Here is a 15,819-nt window from a genome sequence, read left to right as displayed (position 1 = left end):
ACAATGAGATAACATGTATATTAGTCAGCTTAGAGATGCTGTTTGGAGGAGTTTGTTACCTTTGGACAGAGACAGCTGTTTACACCTGTTTCTACTGCTGGCTATAGCTTCATATTTAAAGTACCATCATCAAACTATTCTTTTAAGGGAATTATGAATTATGCAACAACATAAAATATGGAATATGTCTTACAATCAGTGGATAAACAATGAGTGCAAAACTGTGATTGTAATTATTGCATTGATCCTCAACTAAAGCTAAAAAAAACAGTCAAAGGCACAATGGTACATTTTTTGTTGTTCATTTTATTTTTCTTACAAGGACTTTTTTCAGTTTCTAATGAACAACATTTTCACTGGATTTAACATCCTTGCTCTCTGACACCACTTTGCCGTCCACCAGGGTCTGAGTGACTGTCACCACTTTGGTCTGGACTGTCTTCTGATCAATTGCATCCTCCAGTCTGGAAAAATGAACAAAAGAGGAACAGTAGGTAATGTTTATTCTCAGTTATGAAAAAGAACAAACAAATTTACTAATGGTATATACACTGGAATAATTGATGAAATTCAGCAGCTGAAAATGTAACTGCTGGGAACAGAATTGTACTGATGCAGATGCATTCTATATCAACGTCACTTCATGTTTGCATGAGTCTTATTTGAATCAAATTTGCAAAACCTGCTCTTGGATGAACAAAGCGCTTATGTCTCTCAGCTCACAAAGCTGAGAATTGATTCTCCCAGGCTCGGCTCTTTCAGCTTCCTCTGCTCATACTCACTTAAATGCTGCCCCACCGTCCAGCAGCCTCCTGTACTCGGCGATCTCAGCCTCCAGTTTCACCTTGATGTTGAGCAGGAGCTCGTACTCTCTTGTGTTATGCTGGATGTCTGAGCGGATCTTAGTCAGCTCCTCCTGCAGCCTCAGGATGATGGCATTGTACTTCTCTACCTCCATGTTGTAACGCATCTCGATGTCACGGAGGGTGGCCTCCAGGGATGCTTTCTGTTAAGAAGTGAAAGATAAGTTTGATTACCCATCTGATGGCAGAGAAACAACCTGCTGAGAGATAGTTTAGAAGACTGAGACTAGCAAGCGGCAAAGCTTCAAGCTTAAAGGTCCCATATTACATAATGTCTTTATTGATTATAAAGCAGCTCTGTGTTCTGTATTAATACTGTGAAACTATCAAAGCACTCAACCTGCATTCAGAAACTGTGGCTCAGAACCTTTCTTCTGATTGGCTCACCAACCGGTTGTTACTAGATTTCCAGAGAGAAACCTGACGTTGAGATGGTTTTGGGTGCCTAAAACCTCAAATATATCTACTTATGAAAATATATCTACTTACAGGACTTAGTTGTTAATAACAACTAAGTCCTGTAAAACACCAGAGAAGTGTAAAATATGGGAGCTTTCACATAAAGACAGGAAGACAGCTAGCCTAGCTTAATTTGAAGGTAAGAAAATCCATTTAGGAACACCTCTAAAGGTCACCTGTAAAAGCACAACCTTTTTACCTTTGAACAGAGCTTAAATGAGAAACTATAACCACTGGTGACACTATGAGAGTTCAAGTTGCATTAATTATGCAAAGGTATACAAAGGTTCTTACCAGACTAAGTGCAGACTGCAGTTCAATGTCCAGTCCCTGATACCTCCTCCTAGTTTCAGTCATTACACTCGTGGCGTCCTTTAGAGCTTCTGTGCTCTGAGTCACTTGGACCTGCACCTCTGTGATCTGGATACAAGATGAAATACTTGTACCAAATAGAAAAGGTACCCGACAAATACAGCTAGTCAACGCAAAATGTATTGAGCAAATATGCGCTAACAAGTTACCTGAGATTCATGCCATGCTTTGAGGTCCTCCTGATTCTTCAGAGCTATCTTCTCATACTTGGCCCTCATCTCCTCCATGATCCTGGCCAGGTCCTGTCCTTTAGGAGCATCAACGTCCACGTGGACACCAACTTGGGTGATCTGGGCACGCAATTCAGCAACATCCTGTTGGGGAGGAAATAGTCAGGGTGTGATTTCCAGAGCAAGGTTAGTGGGGTTATTCTGTGCAAAGGTTAAGGAACAAATAGATTTCAGAGAACTAATATCTCATCATTCAGTCGGATTAGAGCAAATCCAGTTATCATCATACATGTAGTTTCTGCCTTATGTCACTCACAGTCTCATGATTCTTCTTCAGGTTGATCAGCTCTTCCTTTAGAGACTCAATGTCGCTCTCCAGGTGCAGACGAATTACGTTGGTGTCATCCAGCAACTTCCTCAGTCTGGCAACGTCAGCCTCCACTGCTTGACGCATGGACATCTCATACTCCATCCTAAGGACACATGCTGTATATCAGATATGCTCATGGAGGATGGAGAATCAGTTTCAATTTGCATACAAAGCTGAACACTTCTCACTTGACTCTGAAGTCGTCTGAAGCCAGGCGTGCATTGTCAACAGCGATCGCAAGATGTGCGTTGTCCCGGGTCATGTCAAATATCTGACAGCAAAGAGATGCAAAGAGGTTTTGTGATTTTCAGTCTGTGAAACACAAACAGACTGCGTATACTATTCTATTTTCCCACAGTCATTTTTATAGACAGCAAAGTGTGTAAACTGCACAAGTGAAAGAACAGTCTCGATAACACACTGTAAATCATAAAAGATCAAGGCATGTTGTCTTTTTGATGCTATCTATTGTAGCACGAAACAAAGATAAGATTACAGATAATAAACGTTGTGAAATGAGTCAGTCAGAGAGCTGCACAAACACTTAGGAATGAAAGTAAAAAAAAAAAAAAGGTTAAGGTGATTTGACCTGCAATCACTTTTGCTAGATTATGTGACATGGATTGCAGCGTACCTGTGTTTCTCATTTTGCAGTTTTCTTTATGCACTTATTTTTGCACTATGTTGTAAAATTTTTCCTATTTCGATCTTGCTTTTTTGTGTTTCATCAAGAGACTAGATTAAACAAGACAAGAATAAGTGTCATAAAGACTGACTGATTCATTGACTCACCTTGGCCCTCAGCTCTGCAATGATGGTGTTGTACTTGCTGTAGTCCCTGCCCTCCAAGGGGCCTCTCTTTTCAATGGCCTCTCTGATTTTGATCTCCAGTGTGCTGTTGGCCTTCTCCAGATTCCTGACCGTCTCCAGGTAGCTGGCCAGGCGGTCGTTCAGGTGCTGCATGGTTGTCTTCTCGTTCGTGATGGCCAGGGTTCCAGAAGTGGACCCAGAGGACAAGGTTTGGTAGTCGTACCCACTGCCGAAGCCGCTGCCGACTCTTGTGCCGTAGGTGGCGGTGGAGATCCTGGTCCCATGGCCGCCTGCTCCTCCGCTGACGCTGTAGGCATAGGCCCGCTCCATATGAAGGGGTCTGTGAATGGTTGTGTGGCCACCAAGAATTTGAGAACTCTGGCGCTTAATCAGGGGCTCCATTGCTGAAAGATGTGTGCTGATCAATGAGAGAAGGAAGAGGCACGTCCTGGCACAGCTGAGAGTGGAAGACAGAGGAGAGACTTGGAGTCTTATATATCACCCTGAAAGCAATATTCCCTTCTGCCACTCCTCTCCTATCTATATTACATTTTTACCTTTAGCCTTCCTGCTTAGACTTTGCCCCCCAACACCCACTGTGACTCAAAAGGCAAAAAGGAATGCTGACATTTTCATATCGATTGTGTGTAGTGAATGAACTGTATCTATGGTAACCGCGATGCCAGCATTAAAACTATTTAAGACACTTCACTTAATCACATTATTCCTGATAATGTAAATACTCGTCAGAGCACCACATATGCATTCAAGGCCCCATATTTTACACTTTTCCTATGTTTTATTTGAAGTGTTGATATCCATAAGAAGATATATTTGTGGTTTTAAGAAACAAAAACTATCTCACCATAGATATATCTCCTCTCTCAGGCTTCTTTCTGGAGCTCTAGCAACAACACATTGGTAAACCAATCTGATTGGCTGTTGTTTTCTAAAAACTACAAAGTTTCATGACCGGCTCAAAGAGCCATGGCAAATAAAAGGAGAGACACCAAAAATCCACTTAAAAAATAACTCATTTATTTACAAACCATACATTCAATTGTAAAAAGAGATGAGATGTGGATGTCAGTGGTGGGAAAAGGGATTGAAGAACCAAACAAACATGTGTATATGTAACCCTTTTTTTATTTACCTCTTGGAACCAACAGGTTTGGGGCTGAGTGCCACAGGCAGCTTAGGTAAGTCAGATAGTATCAAGTGACAAACTGGTTTTGGTCTGTTTGTGAAATTTGTTGATAATTAGAACAATCTAGAATTACAGCAGCCTTATCAATTAACTGGGTGTTCAGAGCAAAAATGCAATAGGTTATGCTGGAGGGGGGCATGTTGCTTCAGATACCTGGGAGAGGATAAAACACAATTCAGGAGAGTAGCAGGAGTAATGGTTAAAGCCTGGGAGATGCCAAAAACACCGTACAGAGGAAAGACTACAACTCTGGTATATTATCATGGCAACAATCAATTTTATCCTTCATCTCAATGGTTAACAGTAGAATTACCCCATTCAGCTTACAAAATTAATCTGAAGTGTGCACTTGTATGTGATTGGTTGGTCTGTGCAAATGTAATATATGTGCATATATTGAATTTCTAAATATATATGTACATATAAAATAAAAACATATTTATAAAAGTTACATATGTAACATATAAGAAATAGAACAGTTTCATATATTGATATATATATGTCTATCTCATACAAGTATGTATGTTTATGTATGTATGCTTATATTGTAGACATATGCTGTGTACATACATATCCATCACAGAGCCTGTCAATGTATATATGTAAATATAAAAGTTAGACATGTATGGTAATTAATGATAATTAATAATTAATTAATAGGAAAAACATAAATAAACACAGACTTTTCATAAGTATATTTTCTTAATAAACTTGCATATATAAATTAAATATATATATATATATATATATATATATATATATATATATATATCGTTATCAAATATGATTGCAACATGTGATATCATAGGCTATAGAAATTCATCATATGAAGATATTATATATATATATATATATGATATTATGATATTGAGATATTATGTACATATACAAGTTTTACTGTGGGTATTTCATATATGTTATACACTTATGTCTTTATATATCCTGAGGATGTATATATGTGATAATAATATATCCCCTTGTAGGTGACATATATGGTAACATCACCATGTCGTATGTTACAGTTTTTACTGTTGCAGGACTCTACATGTTTTTGCTGGGGTCCTCTGTGCTGACACGTGAGGGGGACAGCTGTTTTCACACTGAGGTATGAACATAGCTTTAAAGTACTGAATGTGGTATTTGCAGCTGTAATGATTATAATGTTCAGCAGGTGTCAATTCATTGATTGCTGCTGTAAGTGAAAGCAGTGACTAGTCCTCTGTCACCATCTGCTATCTTGATTCATTCATTCACTATGTTCATCATGTATGATAAGACAATCTACATGATATTTAATTTAAAACAAAACACCATGTTCACCCCAGGAAACATTTCTCAGATGGACTTTATTGAAATATTGAAAACATCACAGCGCCACAGGCAGACTTCACTGGACAGAAAAAAAACCAAAGATGATGAAGTATAAAATTTTTTTGCATTTTGTTAGGCTCTTTTATTAGTTTGAAATATTCAATGTCTTGAATCACTTTGTCTCTGAAAAAGCTAACAGTTCTCCAATTGGGAATTCTGAACATCTGCTGGTCAATAGACGAACACATAAATAACATCATGATGAAATAAATAAAAGATGGTTTAGTTTTCCTCTGATCCAGTTTTTTTTTTATCAGCCTGTGGAAGAGCTGTTTACCCAGGAAGTAAAACTAATCACAGCGACAGTTGTGTTAGTGCTGTACGACTAAGAGCTCAGGAGGATCCATTGGAAATAAAATTTTGGCCAATCGTTTGTTAGTGTTATGATGCAGTGAAAGTAATTGATGGGAGGTGCCAGGTGGTTGCTTCTGGTGTTCAAAGATTCTTGGTCTCTGTGCTGGAGGAAACCACCTTTCCGTCCACCAGGGTCTGTGTGACAGTCATCACTTTGGTCTTCACTGTTTTCTGGTCTTCCAGAGCGTCCTGCAGCCTGAACAAAAAAAAAAAAAAAATCAAGAACACATTAATCATCACATCATGTCTACCGACAGATTTTTAAATGATTGGTTGGCTATGTACGAAAAAGTGAAATGCAGTTTTTCTTAATAATCACAAATCTACGCACTTGAAGTCTCCGCCGTCCAGCAGCCGTCTGTATGTTGCGATCTCGGCCTCCAGCTTCATCTTCATGTTGAGGAGGACTTCGTACTCCTGGGTCTGCTGCTGGATGTTATTACGCAGCTGTGTGAGCTCTGCCTCCAGACCCAGGATGATGGAGTTGAGAGACTCAATCTCCATGTTGTAACGCATCTCTGTGTCCCTCAGTGTGCCCTCCAGAGAGGCTTTCTGTGAGCGCAAGACAAGCAAAGAGGGGTTAAGGTTTTACAGTGAACCTGGCTCGCTCCATAGCGACGGGTCACCGGAGTGTGAAGCTTGTGTCAACAAAATAAATGCGAAACTTGAAATGAGAGTGCTGAGTGGAGTGAAATGAAGTGTGTGCTGACAGAGTGCTTCTCACCAGGCTCCTCTGTGACTCCAGCTCAATCTCCAGGGTTTGTAACTGTCTGCGCAGGTCGTTCACCTCTGTCTGGGCACCCTTCAGGGCCTCTGTGTTCTGGGTGACCTGGGTCTGCACTTCTGTTATCTGCGATTGAGTCAAAGTCAATTTAAGACGTCACAAATTTCACTTTGTGCTCTAGATGAACTTCCCTGTTCGCAGATGACACTTTCTTTTTAATCATTTACCTGGGATTCATGCCATGCTTTCAGTTCTTCCTGGTTCTTCTGTGCCATCTTCTCATACTTGGCCCTAATTTCTGCCATGATCTGAGCCAGGTCCTGTCCCTTGGGAGCGTCAACATCCACGTGGACTCCTGACTGGGCAATCTGGTTACGCAGCTCGGTTACTTCCTGAAGAAACAAGAAAGAATATAGGAATCACTCCACATAATCCTTCTAATTTCACATCTGAAACTCCATGAAAAGTGAGGCAGATTCTAGCGCACTTTAAAATTAAATAAAATAAATAATTTCCATGTGAAAGCTTCCTTAGATCTTTTGGATTCTACCACTAAAGTCTTGTTTTATTGACTCCTGGCCTCCTCCAAGCACAATCCAATGTTATGGTCAGGTAAATATACAGGGGGTTGCATCTATGCATGTGTCTGGGGCATTAAACACTTCATTCAGTAAATCCCTTCAGCAAACAAATGGTTGTGTTTTGGCTTATGTGCTTATATGACAGTAATTTGAATTCTGTGGTGTCTGCACTGTTGCCAAATGTGGATGGGAAGCATTTTTACAGCGAGGCTTCCCACAGTATTCACATGCAGATATTTCAGATTTCTTAACAAACCTCTCTCTTCCCCACTGAAGCTTTTTTCCCCTGCAGCCTGTCGGGATGTGTTGGCTGCATTCGTGGCATTGTGTGTAACGTATATATATATGTAACTTAAACACACAACGGTGATGATGTTTGAAGAGATTATTGAGATGAGCTGACAAACAAATATGATTTCACCACCTCTAAGGGTGTGGCTGTTGCTTAAATGATATACACAGGTGTTTTAAAAGTCCCTTTTGTTTAGGATTCATTTGCAGCACTAAAAATGTCAACACTGAAGTAGCATGAATGCAACCTTTGACTAATCTTTGACTTTCAAGCTTGTGTTGAAGGTCCTGAAAACCTATTTTGTAAATGAACTTCTGAAGATGAGTAATGGGGTCCTACAACAGTCCAAATTTTATGCCAAACGTTTTAACACTTTTGCTCATTTCACCTATGACATTTGTGCATTACTGTTTTTGACCTTGACTTTTTCACTAATTCAAAGTGGGTGAGGCTGATTTGGAAAAATGTTATGTCATGGTACACCAATTAGAGGCTAGAAACATTTGAATCTAATTGTGATGGCAGTTGGGTCTTTTGCTAAAGTAATACAGGTTTTTCAGTCAAATCGGAACACATCACATCCACACAGTCAAGATGAAGCAGATTAGCTGAGTTTTTTAAAGTTAAACTCATAATAAATAATAAATAAAGGTGTGTTTTCCAAACTTCAGTTTTGGTTGTTGCTTATTTAGTCCAAGGTTTCAGGGACTTGAAAGTTGAGGGTTTGGGTTTGATGTCACACTCACATTTTCATGGTTCTTCTTGAGGTGGATGAGCTCTTCCTTCAGGGCTTCGATCTCGCTCTCCAGATTCATGCGGCCCATGTTGGTGTCATCGATGAGCTTCCTCAGACCGACAATGTCGGCCTCCACAGACTGGCGGATGGCCAGCTCAGACTCGTATCTAAAGGAAGTGAGGACAACTTGAAAGCCTGATACAGCATCTCACATTCACAAAGACTGGTCCAACTTTTTACATCTACTCACCAGAATGTGTGTTAACAGTCCTAGTGAATGGTTAATTAACATCTATATGTTCAATATTTGGTCAGCATACTATAATTTACATGCTAGCAGCCAGCTGTGTTTGCTATGGCATTTATTTGATGACACAACTGCAACAGCTCCGCTGGCTATTATCCAAAGGTGATGATTCATGACTACTAGACAAATGACTGTCTCTTTAGATCATGTCACTGCATTTTCATATTGCAACCTGATCAGCAGCGAGACAGGGTGTGTCTGCAGCTGTCTGGCTTAGTGTTTCACAGTCTCAGCGGTGCGGCGGGTGGGCCTTACTTCACTCTGAAGTCATCAGCTGCCAGGCGAGCGTTGTCGATGTTGAGAACCAGGCGGGCATTCTCGGTGGTGGCATCAAACACCTAACGACAGGTTTACAAAAAAAGAATTTAATTAGATTGAAAACTGAGGACAGATAACCAACACCTTTGTGAATTTACACAAAAGAGATTTTTTTTTGTAAGTATTACTTCTATCACCAAGTGGTGATATCTTAAAATAACAATTCAACATGTAGATGCTAAGATTCTTCCCTCTTTGATATCTGTACAGTAAATATGAAGCCACATCCAGCAGCCAGATAGCTTAGCCTAGCAAAAACACGGGAAACAGTTAACTTTACTCTGTCCAAAGGAAACAAAATCTGCTGCAGCCCTCTAAAGGCTCGGTAACTGCGCCTGGTCAAGAAATAGGCAGCAGTGGACCGCTTCAAACACCAGGTGGTTGCAGTATTTGCTTTAGCGGTCACGGTGGGGCAGATAAGGGCTGGGATGGATGGCAGGGGAGGCATCCAGGTGACAAAGTACAGGAGCCAATCAGTGGCTGCCAGGCAGCAACTGTCCTTTCACTGCTCAGGAACAGGATCTATCCTGTCAATGGGACAGGGTGGGGGCAGGTGATTTGCATGAGGAAGGTGGTCATGGTGGCGGTTGTGAGTGTGAGTGTGTGTGTGTGTGTTCGTGTGTGTATGTGTGTGTGTGTATGTGTGCCTGCTCAGTCAGGTGATTGCACATGCATCTCTGTGTGTTTGCATGGGTAGTTGACTTTGCGTGCTTTAAAGGACTGGGCTGTTTTAATGCTGCCGTGAGAGTCTGTGTTTTTTCAGTTGGGAGTATGAGTGGAGGGCACGCAAAATGAAAAATGAGGCAGTGCTGACCCTGGGCTGTTTGGATGAACTGAGGCCCTTGGCTGTTAGTAGAATAAATAAGACCCAACTTCCAAGAGTTTTGCTCTTATGTAATGTTATGAGAATGATAAGACTTTGGGAAATTGTAAACTATCTGTTCTGCCTTTTCCTCCCATTTTGCTCATTTCATTTGTGTAATCATTTCAAAAGAAGGTTGGTTGACCTTGATGCGGTTATCACTCCCACGAGAAAAAACATTAGAAAAAGACATGTTCTCTGTGGGCATGAACACTTTGCTACAGTGAGAACAGTACTGGAACCCAACTGGAATGTTCCATTTGGAAACTGCACTTGACTTAATTGTGAAGGAAAATGCTGCGTTCAGTGTAGAGTGGCAGCGAGAGGGGGGTTACACACAGCCCATTTTCTCTTTCACAATGAGGCAAAACCTGGAATGAATGATTGACAAATTTTTCTGGTTGTGTAAAGCCCTCATTTTCTTTAACTTCTAAAATCTTTTTGTCCTAATTAACACATGCACGGTATTTGTATGAGGTGTATCATATAAGTGTGAAATGAATTGTGTTACCAGATTAATACATTATAAAATACAGAAAGTCACTTTGTAGGATCCTACTCACATAAGTTTCTCTTTTTTCCCTTCCTTATCAGCTTCTATTTTATGTAAACACAGTAGTAATGACTGTACAGTATGTTCAGTCCCATTGTCCAACGTATTGTTTGAATTGCTTTAAACAAAGAGGAAAAAGGCAGTTAAAGTCATGATGTATGGGCCAGCAGCGTGACCCTTTAATGTCTGTAAAGTCCCTGGACTCTTGTTTTTGTTTCTCTGTGCTTTCCTGTTTCTCTGACCCCTGATGGTCCAACATTCCTCCTCCATACTGTTTCCGGTCCAGCCCTCAGCCCCCGACCCATAGAGTATCAGTGGGCACAGTGCCGAGGACTAGCAGAAACCGAATCAACCCCCACTCTTAGGAATCCACAGAAAGTCAGTACTTCAGAGCACAGATGGAGTTACATTTAGGTACAGTGTGGCGTGTAAAATGCCTTCAAGATTCCCCATTTTTTGCTCAATCACATTTGCATCATATCCTCAGAAATCATTAATCATCATAACCTCATATCCCTCCTTGTGTTTCGTATTTCAATTCACCCATTCACCATATCTCCCTCACTTCCTCCGTCCACCCTCCCCACCCCCCCACACCCCTATCTGCTTTTGTTCAACACTTAATAAATCAACACATGCACATTCCCCTGTCTGCTCTCACCATGCTCCCCGGCCCCCCTGCTCACCTTCCTCCTCAGGTCGTCCAGAATGGCCTGGTACTTGCTGTAGTCTCTGAAGTCGGGTCCACTCTTCTCCAGGGCCTCCTTGATCTTAATCTCCAACTTGTGGTTGGCCTGCTCCAGGTTCCTCACTGTCTCCAGGTAGTTGGCCAGGCGGTCGTTCAGGTTCTGCATGGCGAACTTCTCATTGCCCATGATGTCGCCACTTTTCCCGCTGGCGCTCACCTGAACACTGCTGGAGAAGCCCCCTGCTCTGGAGCCCATTCCCATCCCAGCTCCCATCCCAGATCCCAGCCCACTGCGGACGCTGGAGGAGATGCTGATGCGGTCCCCACCGGCCCCACCGTGGATGGAGGGGGCCTTGTAGACAGGAACAGAGGTACGGGTGATTGATATAGCAGGAGTCCTGCTACTGGTGGAGGAGCGCATAGAGTATGTAGTTTGCTTGGAGGTTTTCATTGTTGCTGTAGAGTGTGAGACTCAGTGAGAGAGACTGTGAGTAAGAGCGAGAGGCACAGGCTGGGCAGGCAAAAATGGGAGCTCACAGACACAAGGCAGAAGGACAGGGAAACTGTTAAACTATATAAACCTTGTGGGCCCTCAGGTCCGCCCCTCAGACCACTCCCCCTCACCCTGAGTCACCTCCCTCTTTTCCACAGGCCTAAACCACAGGACTGCTCACAGCACGCCTTTGTCCTCCACAGCCTCCAAAGTTAGTAAATTCTGACGACTCAGTGGGATTCAGTTGAGGATTTGCAAAATTTAGAAAATAAAATGAAACATTTGTTATTAGAGATGAATGATACCAAATACCAATACCCACAGTAAGTAAGAACAGTAAAGTCAAAGACCATAATTTTATCTTTTCATCTTTGAAGACTGTTACTTGGGTATGAAACTGTACCATCAAAGCAAATTTTTCTGTTGCCATTTGTCACAGACAGGTGAGGTTCAAAGTAACATTTCTCCTTGTGACACACACATTAGACTCATCACAACATGCTATCAGTTGCTCCACCCTCCCCCACCCTAAAAAACACAGTGACATTTGATGGAGGGATCATCAGTTTGGGAGAAATCTAATGAGACGTGTCTCAGGGTCGGCTCAGTCATTTCACTGGAACGATTTAATCATTGTTTTTAGTCACTGTGCGTGAGATCAGGTGGTGTCACACCTGGAGGAGCAACACACCTCATCTGACTGTGGTAACCAAAGTAAAGAAAGAATTGCAACACATAAGCAATGTAATTAATGTCGTCTTTACATCACAGCCAACAGTGTGAGTGCATTTTAAATTTAAAGATATTTTTATACTATTCCAGACCACCTTTTGCATTCTACTCCTTTTTGTACAATATGACAATCAATAAAGAGATAAATGGAAGATAACGGCTTCCTAGAAGTGAATGAAAAGTACAACTGAAGATCTAAAGCAGCATAAATTGAAAAAATGGTCAGCAAACATGTAAAGTACATGATTTGCAGTGAAAGAGATAAAAAAAATGCCAAAACACACAAAGGTATGGACCTGGACCAAAACAGATAAAGGATTTTGAGGTGTGAGGCAGCTCCAGATGTTCTGCAGTACAGTATGTTATCTATCCTACATAGCCGGATGCGTGTCTGATTGTCCCCCTCCCTTAAAGGATATGGCCAAACAAAGGAACAATTCTTCAGCCTCCTTAGTAGATACAGAGGAACAATGACTTTTCTAAAGCAGTAAACATATCCCAGAAGCCCCCCTGCAGCTTTTTAACACAAGAACATTCCTTACGCTGTGCCTTTAAAGCTACTTGTTATTGGCTCATAACAGGGACAGAATCCACCTTTTTTCTTCTTTTGGTTTCTCTGCAGATTTATATTTCCCTTCCTGTTAATTTCAAGTAAAGCAATGAAGCTTGTGTTTGTATTTGACGTCGAAGGTTACAATTCACTTTTCCAAGGTACAATTATTAAGTTACAACACTCAAGAATTATTTGGAATTCAAAGTTTTCTCTTCCCACCCACTGTACCACCGTCATTGCTTAATGGTTTTCCATTTGACTTCAGTCATGTCTCATCCTTTGCACTTTTGTTTGTTTTGCAGGAAGGAACATGCAGCAGGATATTAAAGTAAGAAGAGCTTCTGATGAAATCAAAACAGCCCTTGTACTGTCATTGAGCAGGCAAACAAAAGGGATTCCTGCTAAGCATAGCAATAATGTGGCTTCATAAGAGGCTGCTTCAAAACAGGACAGTTGTATGCATAAGTGATAGAGACAGGTCGAGACATTGAGAAAGAACCAGAGATAAAAAATCAAGGTGGAATGAAAGACAGAAGAAAATTTAAGACAATATTTTTAAAACATCTGACTCTGAATCCCTCTTCAAAAGTGAGTAATCCCAAATTCAGACAGAACCAGCAACGCTCCCACAGGGTCTTTTTATGGTTGGCTAGTAGTAGTACTTCTATTTGTCTAGCAGTGGTGGTGAAGACTGCAGTGTTTTGTCTGGCTCTGATGGTTGCCACGCCCGACAGGGAAAACAAAGATTAATGTACAGAGATAATAGCAGTATGAAGCAGATAATGGGATTCAAGCTTCAGACAACCTGGATCTGTAAGATAAATGATGGAGATTACAGCAGGCTCCATTGTCAGTGCGTTCACATTTAGACCAATGTGATACAACAAAGACATTAATGTGTTTTTTAATGCTAACACAAGGTTTATCAATGGAACAGATTATTTTGAGGAAATTGTTTCAACATTGTGGGAAAAGTGAGACAAGAAGATTGATACTACTCTTATGTCTGTGTGTAAGTATGGGGCTGGAGCCAGACCATGGTTTGCTTAGCATCCTGAAATCATGTTGTCAGAGTGGTGTCATCAAGCCTGTAACACAAGATGAAATATGATTAAGGACCTGTCCTTTGTTCCTCTAGGTCTAACACCTTTCATCCAGATGTGTGAAGTACAGTAATGTTTTTCATGGTTCTTGGAAGGGCCCCAGTGTTATTGCACATCAGGTGTCAGTAAACCATTGAGTTCCTGTAAGATCAACATGGGGAAAGCGGACATGTTATGACAAGGGTGATGTAGGGTGTGCTTTTTGACATTTTGACTTCTGGGAATTTCTGTTTGCACACTGGTAGAAAATGGTTAAACATCATTAACTACAACTACTAACTACAATCCCCTTTCAGCTGGTCTTTTCATGACCCCTGTTGATTTTTCTGTCAGTTTAAACTCTGTATATCTGCGATGGTTTTAAAACATAAAAAGTTTTTGAAGACATATGCACTGAAATGTTTGAAGTCAAACAGAAATCCTTCTTTTGTCAGGCAGCGACACCACCTACCTCTGACCTCAAAGCTTCTGGCCCAATGACAAGAATTTTTGTCAGTCGTCACCCTGATGGTCATCAGCCACCATGAATGGTTCCCCTCCCAGCTACTGTACACACTAATCTCTGATCCTCCAAGGAGCAGAACGCAGTTTGCTCCTGTGAATATCATAAAGTAGTTATCGTCATTGTGTGTACAGATATAGGGTAGGAATGTTTATTTTGAGAAATTAGTAATATTCATTTTAAACATTTAAACAATACCATAGGCCAAACACTTATTCCTGTTTCTTGCTTTGAGGGACTGTTTGGTTAATCAGCTATCTTCATTTTATCTCCATTTTCTATTCACTTTTATTTACTGTGAACATTTTTCTTGGCTTCAAGAGCACTTCGTTTACTGTAAACTATGATGAACAGCTGGACACACAACTTTCTACAGGACCCCCCCCCCCCCAAACAATCCCTTTCAGGAGAGTGGGGAGATAAAATTCAAGTGAAAAAATCAACTCCCTTTTTAATTTTTTTTTATTAAAATCAGACTGAGACATGTCTAAAACAATTACTCTTAGTGTTTACAATGGCAAATAAAACAAGTAAAAGTATGCATGTTTACTTAGCTGTTTCATAGATAAAAGGATTTCCTCATAAAAATGGACCTTTAATACTGATAAAGACCTCAAAATGAAAGGCAATCGTCAGTGTAGGCAGTGCTGGACATGGGAGGGGCAAAGCTAAGCCGCTGTTTACTCGACTCCACAATCCTTATCAACTTCATATAATAATGCCATTGACCAGAATGGATCATGAGTCTGGGAAGTCACAGGACAGTCACACCTGCACTCTGTCAAATGTTCTCCCAGGGCAAACTCTCTCTTTGGCCAGATATGCGGGTGGGTGTGTCTATATGTTATTTATGCTGTCAGCGTGAAGTTCATTTTCTTGTTTGGACAGTTGTCTTTTTGGTGGAGTAACACAATCACTCACAGTGCTGTGTGACTCATAATCATCTGATCATGAGCTGAAACTCATCTTTATTAGGGTAAAAAAAAAAAAAGAGAGCTGTCAGTGGCTTGGCTGGCTTGAACAGTTCACTGAGACTGTAGAGTTCTTGTTCAGTCGGACCATCCTTGCTCTGTTCTGACCTATGCGGCCAGAACACCCACAGATAGCACTAAATCAGAGTGGCCCTGACAGACACGGAGGACGACCACTGAGACGCCTCTCTCACAGGCCTGGCCAAGGGATCATCCAGCATCTGACCTCGGGTCAGCTACTAACCGAGCCCTTGGCTATTTATCACTCAACACCTCATTCAGTAGGAGGACAAACCCCTATAGATGAAATTCCCATTAAAACTCTTACTGACACAAGGGTCTTCAGTCACAACTTACTCACACACACACACACACACACACACACTCATTTACTCTCCCACAAAGATCTAGCAGCACTGTGACACCTC

At 41.2% G+C, this 15,819-nt stretch overlaps 2 protein-coding genes across 2 annotated transcripts; both read right to left on the bottom strand.

Annotated features, from left to right (window-relative positions):
- Positions 1-286: 286 nt before the first annotated feature.
- LOC139620219 (keratin, type I cytoskeletal 18-like) lies at positions 287-3,566 on the bottom strand. The gene is made up of 7 exons (XM_071475538.1): positions 3,027-3,566; positions 2,423-2,505; positions 2,181-2,337; positions 1,844-2,008; positions 1,617-1,742; positions 783-1,006; positions 287-464 (listed from the first exon to the last, which is right to left on the bottom strand). The coding sequence occupies exons 1-7, from the start codon at positions 3,444-3,446 to the stop codon at positions 338-340; spliced, it is 1,302 nt and encodes a 433-aa protein (XP_071331639.1). The 5' UTR covers positions 3,447-3,566; the 3' UTR covers positions 287-337.
- Positions 3,567-5,578: 2,012 nt separating this feature from the next.
- krt18a.1 (keratin 18a, tandem duplicate 1) lies at positions 5,579-11,596 on the bottom strand. Its single transcript, XM_071475537.1, has 7 exons — positions 11,036-11,596; positions 8,872-8,954; positions 8,320-8,476; positions 6,928-7,092; positions 6,701-6,826; positions 6,308-6,528; positions 5,579-6,172 (listed from the first exon to the last, which is right to left on the bottom strand). Exons 1-7 carry the CDS (start codon positions 11,486-11,488, stop codon positions 6,058-6,060), a joined length of 1,320 nt encoding a protein of 439 aa, XP_071331638.1. The 5' UTR covers positions 11,489-11,596; the 3' UTR covers positions 5,579-6,057.
- Between the last annotated feature and the right edge of the window lie 4,223 nt (positions 11,597-15,819).

The sequence above is a fragment of the Trachinotus anak genome, unplaced genomic scaffold (assembly GCF_046630095.1).
Source record: "Trachinotus anak isolate AG129_WGS33_773 ecotype Australia unplaced genomic scaffold, CSIRO_AGI_Tana_v1 ptg000004l, whole genome shotgun sequence".
Classification (NCBI taxonomy): domain Eukaryota; kingdom Metazoa; phylum Chordata; class Actinopteri; order Carangiformes; family Carangidae; genus Trachinotus; species Trachinotus anak.
This window is presented reverse-complemented; position numbering and strand designations above follow the sequence as displayed.